General features: G+C 35.9%; 2 protein-coding genes across 4 annotated transcripts; one reads left to right on the top strand and one right to left on the bottom strand.

Moving 5' to 3' along the window:
- Positions 1 to 5: 5 nt before the first annotated feature.
- yipf1 (Yip1 domain family, member 1) lies at positions 6 to 5,803 on the bottom strand. Of its 3 annotated transcripts, none has more exons than XM_077228881.1 (10): positions 5,601 to 5,768; positions 5,435 to 5,490; positions 5,084 to 5,133; positions 4,723 to 4,880; positions 4,562 to 4,642; positions 4,174 to 4,261; positions 3,977 to 4,093; positions 3,212 to 3,378; positions 2,882 to 3,069; positions 6 to 117 (listed from the first exon to the last, which is right to left on the bottom strand). In XM_077228881.1, the coding sequence occupies exons 1-10, from the start codon at positions 5,751 to 5,753 to the stop codon at positions 60 to 62; spliced, it is 1,116 nt and encodes a 371-aa protein (XP_077084996.1). In that variant the 5' UTR covers positions 5,754 to 5,768; the 3' UTR covers positions 6 to 59. The 3 variants fall into 3 exon arrangements, with proteins under 3 accessions (XP_077084996.1, XP_077084985.1, XP_077085006.1); XM_077228870.1 differs by lacking the exon at positions 6 to 117 and adding an exon at positions 668 to 1,695 and having other exon boundaries at positions 2,887 to 3,069; positions 5,601 to 5,803; XM_077228891.1 differs by lacking the exons at positions 6 to 117; positions 5,601 to 5,768 and adding an exon at positions 668 to 1,695 and having other exon boundaries at positions 2,887 to 3,069; positions 5,412 to 5,490.
- A 136-nt stretch (positions 5,804 to 5,939) lies between these two features.
- lrrc42 (leucine rich repeat containing 42) lies at positions 5,940 to 10,078 on the top strand. The gene is made up of 7 exons (XM_077228857.1): positions 5,940 to 6,545; positions 7,079 to 7,210; positions 7,335 to 7,453; positions 9,074 to 9,159; positions 9,261 to 9,374; positions 9,490 to 9,568; positions 9,698 to 10,078. Exons 1-7 carry the CDS (start codon positions 6,112 to 6,114, stop codon positions 9,976 to 9,978), a joined length of 1,245 nt encoding a protein of 414 aa, XP_077084972.1. The 5' UTR covers positions 5,940 to 6,111; the 3' UTR covers positions 9,979 to 10,078.
- The last annotated feature ends 4,335 nt before the right edge of the window (positions 10,079 to 14,413 follow it).

Raw genomic sequence — 14,413 nt, forward strand, 5'->3', positions numbered from 1 at the left:
TCATTTGCAGTCTTAAATGCAATATTGAAAATTCATGTTCCTTGATACAGGTCGTCAGGTCAAAGTCTCTTTAAATAGAGTTTCCATTTGCAGGTCATTAAAATAACAATGTCAGCAGTTACCTGTGAATTCAGAAATAAAGCCTCCTTATTTTTAATCCACTGTGTAAAGGGAAACAGTGACTTGTGAAGCGTGCATTCCTCCACAAAGGTTATAGGTTTGGGAGGCAGCTTCGGTGTAACTCTAAGCTAAGGCTAGAATGACCATTAATTAGGACACACACACCACACATTGGCACCGTTTCAAGTGACACAAATTTTCTATTTTGTTAATTTGGAAAATGTAGCTCAGCCATTTCATAATGCCAGTGCCAACCTAAAATATATATATATATCTAATTAATCTATTGACAGTGATGAACCAAGGTTAAAAGTCCGCTGCTGATGGTGCTCGGAGATATACGAAACTTTGCACTGTATCAAATCCTGACATCAAAGACAAGATAGATGTTATCTATGACAATAAACCTTTGTCTGTGAATCTGGATGATGCTCAGAATGAAATTCTATGATCTGCACCAAAACCACTTGGCTCTCAATATCACAATCAATCTTTGAGACATTATAAATGGAAAAACAAAACTTTACACTTAGCATATGCTCACCACTTTGTTCTGTATTTATATGCATTTAATTTTAAATGAGGAAAAAACTACTAAAAATGTATTACAACATGACATCTTGGAATACATTTAATTGTTCTAGGCATTTTGTCAACAAGTATCTTGTTCAAAGAAAAGAGACAGATTTGTTACAAATATAGAATGTAAAAAGAAAATAAATCAATGGCCATCGTAGAGAACTGAAAGTTTGTAAAATATTTAAATAAACTCTAGCTTTGACTTCCAACTTCATTATACTTCAAATATGTAATCAGTTTATTTGAGTAAGTATTGTGTTATTAAGTACATTTATAGATTATTTTATTTTCCCATGCCTTTTTTCTGCTGACACTGTAGTGTTTTAGGTGTTAAAACATTGTAAGTACATGTACATGTCTCAAAGTGGTAGAAACAGGAGAGTGACCCTTTTGAAAACCATCTCAAGCTCAATTATCACATAAATATTTAAACAACAGCATATATACGTCCTCTGCTTTGTAACAGTAACATGTGTCTGAACCTCAAATCAGAAAACTTCAAACATGTTGTAGATGATTATCTCAAGGTTTGGCTACTCACCTACAAACATAAACCCATCAGAATTAAAACTTCACCTCCACAGAGTATAAGATGAAGAAATCCAGACAGCCCACAATCTAATTATCAAGATACCTGATTCTCTCTAATAAGGCAAGAGGAGACGCTGCAATTACAGAAGAATAACAGTCTCTCAAGGAGCACATATTATGTACAGGAAGTCTTGTCTAATGTTAACATCTTGCCAAATGCAATGTCTTGTTTTCCCATTAGCAGCTACAATCAAATGACTTGGCTCATTTAAAAGTGCTGGCATTTCTATACCATTTAATCATTATTAAAACAGTTCAGCAGTCAGAGCACATGAGAGTGCCACATCATCACTGAAGTCAAGGCTGTTATTCAGTTTGCCTATGTGGATGATAAACTGTGGTCGCTATCAATGGCTCATTGTGATCCTTTGATGGATCCATCTCGTATGTACTGAAGAAACATGTCTGAAAAAAGAAAGAGGACACAAATCTTTCAGACTTTGACAGCACTTTTGTTCCTTAAACTCTGCTAACATGGCATTCCCTAATTAAATGAATGTAATTGAAGGCACATGATAGCCATAAGGATATGGTTCTGCTCACAAACTGGCACGTTTCCAAGCCGGTCAATAACTATTGCCAGTGTTTCCAAGAACACACCCCTCCACTGGGAAAACACATTTGACACCAACCTGTCTGATCCTCTAAGGCTACAAAAAGCAGTGCCGGAGTTCTGATGTTGGGCTGCTACAGCTACTAACTTTACTGTTATAAAATAACAGCATTTTTGCAAGACTCAAAATATACCATTTTAATCAAGTTAAGTTTAATCCAATATATTTTAAGGAGTACATAATCATATGCATTCATATTAGGGATGCAGTCATATTAAAACACATATAAGCCAGTACTTATTATCATGTTATAGCCAATTTTACAATTCTATAATATATTGTCTAAATAAATTAAACATGTTTTAAAATGCTACCATTCCATTAGACACTACAATATTATTATTTATAGTATGAAAGATGGATATTTTATTTTGAGATTTGCAAAAGATATGTTAAAGATTAAACATTTAACATTATAAATAAATTATTAGGGTCTTACAAAATGAACTTATGTGACAGCGAAGGTAATCTAAAATGTAAAAATAGGGAAAACGAGTATGCACAACTAAATACCCGATATGGACTGACACTGCTTAATTAAATGTTGTGCATCCTGAATATGTATATTATGTATTAATTATATATATATATATATATATATATATATATTATTACATAATATACATTTAATTAAGTATATTATATACACATAATATACACATAATATACATTTAATTAAGCAGTGTCAGTCCATATCGGGTATTTAGTTGTGCATACTCGTTTTCCCTATTTTTACATTTTAGATTACCTTCGCTGTCACATAAGTTAATTTTTTAAGACCTTAATAATTTATTAATAATGTTAAATGTTTAATATATATATTTATATATATATATATTTATATATATATATATATATATATATATATATATATATATATATATATATATATATATATATATATATATATATTATTTTTTTATTTTTTTTTGGTAAGAATCACTTTCATTTATAATGTATAAGGATTCTTGAAAAAGGGTACCTTGCAACCAACCCCAAGTAAGACGTGAAGAATCACGATGGTGGCTATAATGGCGATGGTAATCCTTGGTTTATCGTCCCTGATGGCTGGCCAGAAAGTCATTACCAGCACAGATCCTGAGAGACACAAAGCTACCACGATGGAGAACCACCTCAACCCTTCACTTGGTATTATCCACAGTATCTGTTATTCACAAAGGCACACAAACAAGTAAATAAACTGTTACATTGTATGTGTAAAATAATAACAGAGAATGCTTGAAAACAAACTATCAGATGTGGTAATTATATCAGATGTGGTAATAATGTGGTAATTATTTACTCACCACAGCGGGGATGTAGATGGAGAGCGAGTAACCATAGACACAAAGTATCTGCATGAAGGAGTAGGACACCAGGCTTGTGATCTTCCTATTTCGCCAGGTGAGAAAACCCCATAGAGCTAAAGGCACTAACCATGCATAGCTGTAGATTGCTGTGGCTGCCATGGTTACTGAAAACAATCACCAAAACAGGGTAATTTTTTTAGGGTGAGTACAAAGGGTCTATTTTGTTTGGGTAATTTTGCTAATATTCTTTATTCACTACACTACTGTTCACACGTTTGGTGTCATTTAGAGAGAAAAAAAATCAGAAAGAAATTAATACTTTTATCAAGCAAGGATGCATGAAATTGTTCAGAAGTGAGAATAAATACACTTTTAATACTACAAAATATTTCTATTTAAAAAAAATGCTGTTTTTTTTCTTTCTATTCATCAAGGAATCCTGTAAAAATATTAAGCAGCAAATCTTTTTTTAACATCGATAAATTAAGAAATGTTTCTTGAGCAGCAAATCACGTAGCATATAACATATTTAAAGGGACTTATTTCAAAAGCAATAAAAAATACTTACCAACCCCAAACTTTGAAATGGTAGTGTATATCTAAACATTTCATCTTAAACATTAACGTGTCTTATGTCATTTCCTCATTTCTGTTAAAAATGTAACAGTGTATTACATATTTTTGTTACAGTTAAAACTCTAGTAAATGCTGTTCATTTTCCTGGTCATAACACAATATTATTTCAAACAACATATCTCTAACCTTTCCTGAAGTCTGGCACATATTTGTACTTCGGCTGACCCTTGAGCACCAGAAAATCGCAGATGTTTCCACTAATAGCGATGGCGAAAACAAGAGTTGCACAGATCCAGAAAGGTCCTAGAATAACAACATATATAAGTTTTAATCAACTTCTTTCTCTTTCTCTAATCAAAAACATTTTGTTTAATTTAGCTTACCATACAGGTCCGGGTTACTTCGTAAATAGACCTCGACAAAGTTTTTCCCAGGCCAAGGCAGAATTGAACCCACTATTCTGTTCTTTACCTATAAATAAACAAACAGGTAGTATACTTATAATACCTATAAATATTTCTGTCTTGTCTTGACAGCATATTATTGCCATCTTTTCTGTCATTTCGCAAAATAATCCTTCCATGTGCATGAGTACTGCTTGGATTTAAATTACTAAAATGGGGAAAAAGCAACAATTCATCTTTTATATTTAAAAGGGATTAGAAAGACCTACAAAAGTGTTTCTAAATACACAAAGAATGCTTTTTAACTGTTTGATGAATCGCTGTAGTGTGAGCGGTGAATCCTACAGTAAAGATTTAGCTGGCTGACCTGATGGCTGTCCACATCGAATAATGTTTGGTAGAACTCAAACGTCCAGAAAGGTGCACTTTTATTTTCACCTGACAGAAGCTGTTTGACAAAGCAACATATATTTTGAGTCAATATCTCACTTGGGGACATGAAGATTTTCGCGATTGTGTTCCACTTACCTCAGTTTGGTCCTTGCTGTCCAATGGATCAATCTCTTCTTCGTCAGGGGCAGTTCCAGTAGCTTTACGTTGTTTTCGTGATTTGATGGGGTCATCGATGGTCACTGTTGTTGAACCACTTCGGTTACTTTCAATGAATCCTTGATCATCTTCAAATTCTAGCACAATATTGAAAATATTTTGTGGAAAATTTTCAAGAGTAATAGGTACAAAAGACTCCACAATTCCCTATTTATTATAATGCTAAATTAACACTTTTCATTCATAAATGAATAAATCAATAAATAGAGTCATTATTTATTTGGGGTGATATTTTTGGTATTCCTTTTTCAAATATGTTGTTAAATGTTTGGGGACTCACCTTGAAATTGCAGATGAAAATCAGTATTTGCCATCACAGGTCTATGTGCTCTGTGAATAAAGGCAATCAATAGAAGACCGATAAGTAGACAAGCTTTCGTTTATGTTGTTGTCGATATTGTTGATACTGTAGGCTGTTAAAGGGATAGTTAACCCAAAAGGACAATCATTTACACATTCTGTTTTAAATCAGACTTTCTTTATTCTGTGGAACACAAAGGGATATATTAGGCAATAGGCATAATGTGAGGGACTGACAGCAATTACAGGAAGTAATAGGTGAGTACATGATGATAGAACTATCCCTTTAAGTATTAAGATTTACGTACCACATGAACCATATATGACTTACTGCTGTAACTGAAGTGTCCTGATCACATGTATAGCAGGAATGAGACACTGTACAACCTGTTGACAATAAGACGTATGCGGATATTATACACCATAAACATAAAACGGCAGTTAGAACGTAACAAATTGTGTTAAGAAGTTGCAGTCTCTCAGATGCCTTTACATACATGTACATAGCAAAACAAGACTTCTAATGTTGTCGTTGTGTTAAATAAACTTCTTGAAGGTTTCAGGAGCTTAAACTTTGCTTTGAAGTTGTGGAAATGGAAACGCGAAAATAAATAAACACAGTGATGCGTAGCAAAATAAAAGTTGTCCATAATGAGGCGTTTCAAATGATTTTTAAACCTAGCGTTTTTCACCTTGTGGTTCAGTGAAAACATCACGTCAGAGTTATAAGGAACAGCAGGAAAAATAATGAAGGTAAAAGACTCAGAAGTCACTTCAAGAAAGATTTTTAACCACTGCAGTTATAGTGTAACGATTTCAGTAAAGACTTTTATTTTGGAATGCTCGTGAAACTCGGCACAGAGGAGGGATGTTACTTCAACAGCCCGTCGCTTTTAAATCTTTTTACGATTTCCAAACTTCTCGATATTTCCGGCAGTGTACCCTTGGATTTAAAAAGACTATTTTGAACATTAAATTCTCGGTTTGTGTCGAGAGGTGGTAAGGAGGATGTATTTAAACGAGGATTGCGGTGCTGTGTGTGTCAGGGAGAAAGGAGAACTGCGATATGTCAGTGCAGACAAGAATGATGCTCCGCAGCATAGACTCTTTAACAGAGACTTTTCTTTTCAACTCTGCATCGACACTTTACCCTCTGCCAGCCACACAAAGAGAAGAGACCACTTCATATTTACCTACAACAAGGAGGGGAGTCTGCGGTATACGGTGAAGTCTTTATTTGACATATCATTACAGTTCATCGCTGATCACATTGAGCATGTGGACTCGCTAGTCGGTTTTCCTGAGCAAATGGCTGATAAGTTGTTCTCGGCCGCCGAAGAGAGACACAAATTCACTGAGCCACAAACTGCACCCAGAGCACTGCAGGTCTTCTGTGAGGCCTATGGAGACCTAGTGCTGAAATCCCTGTGTTTGAGAAACAGGTGAGAATTAAGTGTAAAAAAAAAAGCAAAGAACGGTCAATCAACCAATTTTAAATGCCACGGACCCCCCAAATTCCCCATCCTCAAATTTCAAACCCGCCTTATTTATTTTCTTGTATAAAGGCCCAATTTAAATTGTGAAAAATGTATATTATAAATATGTATAAATATTATTTGGAACATATTTCGTTTCCATTAAGTTGATAAATACATTTGTTTTACTCATTATAACACTGTACTGTTAGATGCATTATTTATTTATTTGCTAACGTATGTACCTCTGTTCTGATTTTAATGTAATTTTTATATTTTTAATGTAACCTATTTTTTAAATTATAATTATTTAAATCTTTACACTGTTTTTCTCACTCCCTTGCAGCACCCACTTTGAAAACCCCTAAAGTAAACAACATTATGGCCGTCTCAAAACCTAATGAAAGGTTTAGAGACATCCAAAATGCTGCCTAGATAGGCCTATATTCCCGTTATAATCAGAAACTGTAGCATTTACAGCAGTGTTATTGTCTTTTCAGGTACCTTTTGATACCTGAAAGGTTGGAAGAGATCAGACAGTTTCAGAGTCTGGAGTGCCTGGACCTCTATGGATGTAGATTAGGTGACAACCATGAGGTTTTTAAATACATAACCTCTGAAGCTCTGGCTAGGTATGGATAACACATAATTGTGTACATTGCATAAATAAAACAAACATTTCAAATGATTGCTGGGTGTTCAATTTGTTCTAGTTTGTGATAAATAGTAAAATCACTTTCTTTTTTCCCCTTCTAGTCTTGTGAAACTTTTCATAGGTGCAAACTGCCTTTCTGATGCAGGCCTTCAGAGGCTCACTGCGCCGGTGAGGGTGATGATGAAAGGCCTAGAAAACCTGCAGCTTTTGGATCTCTCTGGTTAGTTAATGTATTCGTATAGTCAGACACTACTTTTCAAAAGTTTGGAGTCAGTAAGATTTTTTGAAATAAATACTTTTTTTTTTTCAGCAAGGATGCATTAAAGGTGCACTGTGCAATTTTAGTGATATCTGGTGGTAACAGAAGTTAAGGCTGATTTATACTTCTGCGTTGGACCTACGGCGGAGCCTCTACGCTATAGACTACGCGTTGGTGTTCATTTATACTTTTGCGTCGTTGTCCGCATTGATACGCAATTACACATGCAGAGGGAGCATGTGAAACCCGAGGGAGGGGTTCTAGCAAACCAATCACAGCGCTTGCGTCCGTGTAGAATTGACGCGTTGTTACATTTTTGGAGAGGTGCACATCAGGGTACGCGGAAGGGTTGGCGCTACGCACAGCCTACGACGTAGCTACGGCGTGAGTTCGATGCAGAAGTATAAATTGGGCTTTACGGTGGCCGACAGGAAAAGATGTCTGGTCTGAGACAGCAGAGAGTAGCCAGTTAAGCAATGAGGCTTCTTTACAAAGATAAATTAAGAAATCCGGTTTACTTAATTATTCAGTAAAATGATGTTATTGCAAATATTATTGTTACTATTACTATTGTTTTCATCATTGTGTCAGTGTTTCATTTGCTGACTTTAGCTAGCTTCTTTGCATGAAGAACAATACAGTGCGAAGCGCGTTTGTCCATATAGGGCTACTGTAGAAACATGTCGACGCATTTCAATGTAAGGGGACCCGCGGTGTATGTAGATAGAAATGGCCCATTTTAAGGTAATAAAAACATAGCGGTTCATTAAGTAAGGTCTTTATAAACCACTGAAAACATAGTTATGTATATGATATTGCATTTCTGTCAACAGATCCTCCTAAATATTACACTGTGTACCTATAAATTGATCAGAAGGGACAGTAAAGACATTTATAAGGCTACAAAAGATTTCTGTTCCAAATAAATGCTTTAATAAAAAGTATCATGAGCCCCTTTCAAACAGCGCATTGATCCCGGGAAATTGCCAGAACACCTTCTGTGTGAACGCAAACACGGCCCGGGATTGATCCCGGGATCAATACCGGGTTGGGAACCTAGTAACATTGCCGGGATCAGTCCCGGAACGCGCGCTATGTGAACAAAAGCCGTAATCAATGCCGTGTCGTAATGATGGCGCTGAAGCCGGGATCGCTCGCCAACGTGAAACGGTAAGTAATGCGTTAGTTTGTGATCGAATCAGAGAGAAAAAATGGACAAGCGTGGTTTCTCCAGAGAGATATCGTAGCTCATAAGCAAACTATAGACGCTGCTGAGACATTACATGTCACATCGATTTCACGTGTCTTTACGGGATTTTTACGGGTTGTGTGTGAACGTACTCTCTGATTCCGGAAAATCACTGGCAGTGTGAATGAACCAAAATCAAATGAACCCGGGTCAAATCCCGGGTCACTTTATCCGTGTATTTTCCGGAATCTCTGTGTGAAAGGGGCTATGGTTTCCTCAAAAATATTAAACGGAAATAAATGTCCCTAAACTTTTGAAAAGTAGTGTAACATAATGTTTTCTTATGTTTTATGCACAATAACACTCTTGTACTTCGGTTTATTTCATAACAGAGAATCCCATCACTGAGAAAGGTCTTGGATATCTAACGTGCTTTAAAGCACTACAGAAACTAGACATATCTAGGACGAATGTGACGGTAACACAATTAAAAAGATAACATCTATGAGTTTCATTAACTTTGTATGAACTGCTGAAGATTTAAATGAGGTCTTGTGTATTATTAACAATCTTTTTTAGGTGAATGTGTCTTTGAAAGGATTCTTCAGAATGAAGATGAGAATGGTCCTCTCAGAGACCCCTTTGAAGGAGTTTGGACACTCGGATTGCAACACAGAAGGCTGGGCTGAACAGGTAACATGTATAAGGTTATATAGTATCCATGATGGATAGGTAATGTTGAATGTAAAGTTGTGGTGGTAGAGGTTTTATACTGTGGTCTCTGTATAAAATTACAATTTTGAATCAGGTAATAAACCAATGGGAAATTACAGCTTCAGAAATACCAAAGAAAGACTCCAAACCAAGAACAAATGCTCTCCGTTTCTGTGAGTTTATTCTTTTTAGCTACATGTTCACTTTATCACACATTAATTATTATATAATATTAATAAATAATTGTATTCTTAAAAATAATTCTAATAATAATTTGTAATGATTTTCATTTTGTTCTGTAGATGGAAGAGAAAAGTTTGTTCGAGAGGCATTGACCTCCTGGTCTGGGACAAGTGCCACCACAAACAAAGACAAAGTTGTGCCAGTTCACTTTTATACGGTTGATCTCTGTGACCCGAGCTCAACAGCAGAACACAACACGCATTCATCAGCAGTGGCAGCAGCACACAAGGGAAAGAAGAGGAGACTATCAGAGGAAGAGCAAAGTTCAACTCCTATTGCAAAGCGCCAATCCTTCTCAGCTCTGTCTGCGGAGGACTTGGATCTTTTAAATAGCTATTGAGTGGACACACACATGTATGCAGTGCATTCCTCTGTGAGGAACGTGACACTGAAATGCTTTTAGTTTGGATTATGTACAATTAAAAACGGCTTGCTTTTGATTTTTGTTCTGTAATCTTTTATTTTCTCAGACAAATTGACTGGCTGCCAATCATGGGTATATTCATACAAAATCATTGAGTAAATCACTGAAAGTCGACATGAAACGGAAGTTGCGATAGCCTTTTCTTCATTGTGGCATATCCATGTGCAACGGCTTCTCGAATATAAAAAAATATATAGGACGAGACTTGATTTTGTCCATGGGGAATAGAGTTGTGCAGGGATGATATATTTTTGTAGGCCAGAAAGTAGCATCAACCTGGTTCCCTCGACAAATGTATCAATTGGCTTTTGGATTATTGTAGAAAATAAGATCTGTGACTTACAAAAGCTTAAGATTCTTAGGTATTTTGCCCATCATGATAAACTTCACAAGTTAACACAACTCTTAAGGATTTTGAAGTGAAAATACAATAGGCAGAAGTCAAAGGCTAAACATAGGCTATAAGTAAACTACACACAATGGTTGCATGACTTCAATGTCACCATCACGTTTACTGCCCCTGACAACCTTTGTAATCCAATTTAGCCACTTGTTAGCAACTTCCTTTTTCAAAACATCTAAATGCTTTTTTTATCACAAGAGGGTATTAATGATATTTGTAATTTTTTTGTAATTTACTCACCCTCAAGTTGTTCTAAACCTGTATGAGTTTGTTTGTTCTGTTGAACAAAAAAGAATATATTGTAAAGAATGTTGGTAACCAAACAGTTGATGTTAGCCATTGACTTTTTTTTTTTTTTCTATATTATTGAAGTCAATGGCTACCATCATTTGTCTGGTTACCAACATTCTTTACAATATCTTTTGTGTTCAACAGAAGAAACTAATTCATACAGGTTTGGAAAAACTGGAGGGTGAGTAAATGATGACAGAATTTTCATTTTTGGGTGAACTATCCCTTTAAAGCTGAAATACACTACACAACTTTTACAATCTGAACAGGTTTAATTATAAAAATCTGCTAGTATTAAAATCTGAACAGGTTTTAAAATACACTGACTTAGTAAAAATGGACACTAAAAAACACTACCAGACTTTCAAGTCATCCTGAACACAACAAATTCCCATAGAAACACATGTCTGAGAATGATGTCACAATTTTCTGAGAAATCTGTCAACTCAAAAACTGAACACTGGCTCTGAGTTTTGGGAACTAGCACTGATTCGTCCAGACTGCAAATAAGGGCAAAAATGTGGATCAAAGTTGTGTAGTTTTTTTCCGGCCTTAAAATAACAAATTACAAAATAGGACAAATGGTAGTGTGAACACGTGCCCAGAGTCAATGCTATCAGACAGTACATCTGACCTCAAAAACAATACAAAAGTCCAATAATCTATTTTAGTACATTGCTTCATTTTCAGAAATCTTGGTATTTCAGATGTGTTCATTAAGCAGTGCTGTTTAATATATATTTTTTAAAAAGTCTCTAATGCCCACCAAGGATACATTTATTTGATAAATTATATTGTGAAATTACAATTTACAGTGTTTTCTATATTTCTTATCAATGTTGAAAATCAATATCAATATAATTTTTTGTGGAAACCATGATACATTTGTTTCAGGAGTCTTTGATAAATAGACATTTCAAAACAACAGCATTTATTTGAAAAAGGTATTAGTATTTAACAGAAAAGCTTAAAATAGTATTTAGGCTTGATAAATTTACATTCTGTCTAGAGAAGGAACACTCAGTTAGAGAAGTATATGTCTTACCTTCCTTTTCAGTTTCAGATCTCTCTGAGGTTTGGTTATCAGACTATCTCAGTATGAAAATTATCAAATCAATTCTATTGGCTGAAAAATACAGAAGAGTAGATAACATTCCTTATTCAATTAACGGTCATTAAAGCATTATGTAGCCTATTTTCCTCACCCGAGGTGGTGTCCTGTTAGGTTTTATTTTTGAAGCATTTATAAAAATAAAAATAAAACTAGCTACTCTTCTTGCATTTGATATTCAAAAATATGGTCCTCAGAAGGCTATATAAATGGTCCAGGAGTGCCCAAGATAGTGAAAGGGGGAAATTCTGGAATCACTTGTCTCTTCGGTAAATCTATATATTTTTGAGTGATTTACATACACAGTATGGTTTACAATCAAGTTATTAATCATCATTATTTTTCCTCTATGCATTATATGAGTGTGATTACCAAAAATGTCCTTTTATGTATTCTTTAAAGGTGACTGTTCTTCTAGCTCACCGTGACAACTACAGGTCCTTCTCAAAAAATGAGCATATTGTGATAAAGTTCATTATTTTCCATAATGTAATGATAAAAATTAAACTTTCATATATTTTAGATTCATTGCACACCAACTGAAATATTTCAGGTCTTTTATTGTTTTAATACTGATGATTTTGGCATACAGCTCATGAAAACCCAAAATTCCTGTCTCAAAAAATTAGCATATCATGAAAAGGGTCTCTAAACGAGCTATTAACCTAATCATCTGAATCAACTAATTAATTATAAACACCTGCAAAAGATTCCTGAGGCTTTTAAAAACTCCCAGCCTGTTTCATTACTCAAAACCGCAATCATGGGTAAGACTGGCGACCTGACTGCTGTCCAGAAGGCCATCATTGACACCCTCAAGCAAGAGGGTAAGACAGAAAGAAATTTCTGAACAAATAGGCTGTTCCCAGAGTGCTGTATCAAGGCACCTCAGTGTGAAGTCTGTGGGAAGGAAAAGGTGTGGCAAAAAAACTCTGCCCAACGAGAAGAGGTGACCGGACCCTGAGGAAGATTGTGGAGAAGGACCGATTCCAGACCTTGGGGGACCTGCGGAAGCAGTGGACTGAGTCTGGAGTAGAAACATCCAGAGCCACCGTGCACAGGCGTGTGCCGGAAATGGGATAGAGGTGCCGCATTCCCCAGGTCAAGCCACTTTTGAACCAGAAACAGCGGCAGAAGCGCCTGACCTGGGCTACAGAGAAGCAGCACTGGAGTACCCACAGTCAGTGATGGTCTGGGGTGCCATGTCAGCTGCTGGTGTTGGTCCACTGTGTTTTATCAAGGGCAGGGTCAATGCAGCTAGCTATCAGGAGATTTTGGAGCACTTCATGCTTCCATCTGCTGAAAAGCTTTATGGAGATGAAGATTTCATTTTTCAGCACGACCTGGCACCTGCTCACAGTGCCAAAACCACTGGTAAATGGTTTACTGACCATGGTATTACTGTGCTCAATTGGCCTGCCAACTCTCCTGACCTGAACCCCATAGAGAATCTGTGGGATATTGTGAAGAGAAAGTTGAGAGACGCAAGACCCAACACTCTGGATGAGCTTAAGGCCGCTATCGAAGCATCCTGGGCCTCCATAACACCTCAGCAGTGCCACAGGCTGATTGCCTCCATGCCACGTCGCATTGAAGCAGTCATTTCTGCAAAAGGATTCCCGACCAAGTATTGACTATTGGGTGCATAACTGAACATAATTATTTGAAGGTTGACTTTTTTTTTTGTATTAAAAACACTTCTTTTATTGGTCGGATGAAATATGCTAATTTTTTGAGACAGGAATTTTGGGTTTTCATGAGCTGTATGCCAAAATCATCAGTATTAAAACAATAAAAGACCTGAAATATTTCAGTTGGTGTGCAATGAATCTAAAATATATGAAAGTTTAATTTTTATCATCACATTATGGAAAATAATTAACTTTATCACAATATGCTAATTTTTTGAGAAGGACCTGTATAGGTCACAAGGCTCATTGGAACGTATAGTGGCAATTTCTTACAGTAGCATTTACTTTACTCTTCTATATTAAAGTGTCCTCTCAGTGAGAGAAAGAACATGTTATCTTGATGTTTTTGGAAGAGTCTCCTGTTTATAGTTAGAGCCCGACCAAATTCAACCTTGAAGGAGCGATGGCTCTGTGTGTGTTAGTTAGTATTATTGGTTACAGGTTAAGGAACAGGTTAACAAGTGGCATTATTGAAGATTGACTGACTTGTTTTTTTCAAAATGTTGGTGCCTAGACACAGAGTTTACTGTTTATCCATTTCTTAGCCAATCAGAATCATTCAACCTGAAGCAATGTTGTAGCTTAGGCCTTGGTGTAGGGTATAATTGCTGTGATCTTTGTAACTGTAAGGAGCAGCCTACGATCTCCTTGTGAGTCTTGAAGCTGACTTCTGCTGATGAAACTACAAACTATCTTCAGTAAAACTCCAATTGACTGCACTCCTGACTCCGGGTCTTCATTCATCTTATCTGGTTCTTTAACTGTATTACAATAGTAACATCATCAGCACCTGTGGATAATCTTTGTTTCCAGCGTTGACATGCCCACACAAACAAAAATCATATCAGTTTTGAC

This window comes from Siphateles boraxobius, unplaced genomic scaffold, assembly GCF_051911475.1.
Source record: "Siphateles boraxobius isolate OS27281-9 unplaced genomic scaffold, OSU_SipBor_1 1, whole genome shotgun sequence".
In the NCBI taxonomy this organism is placed as follows: domain Eukaryota; kingdom Metazoa; phylum Chordata; class Actinopteri; order Cypriniformes; family Leuciscidae; genus Siphateles; species Siphateles boraxobius.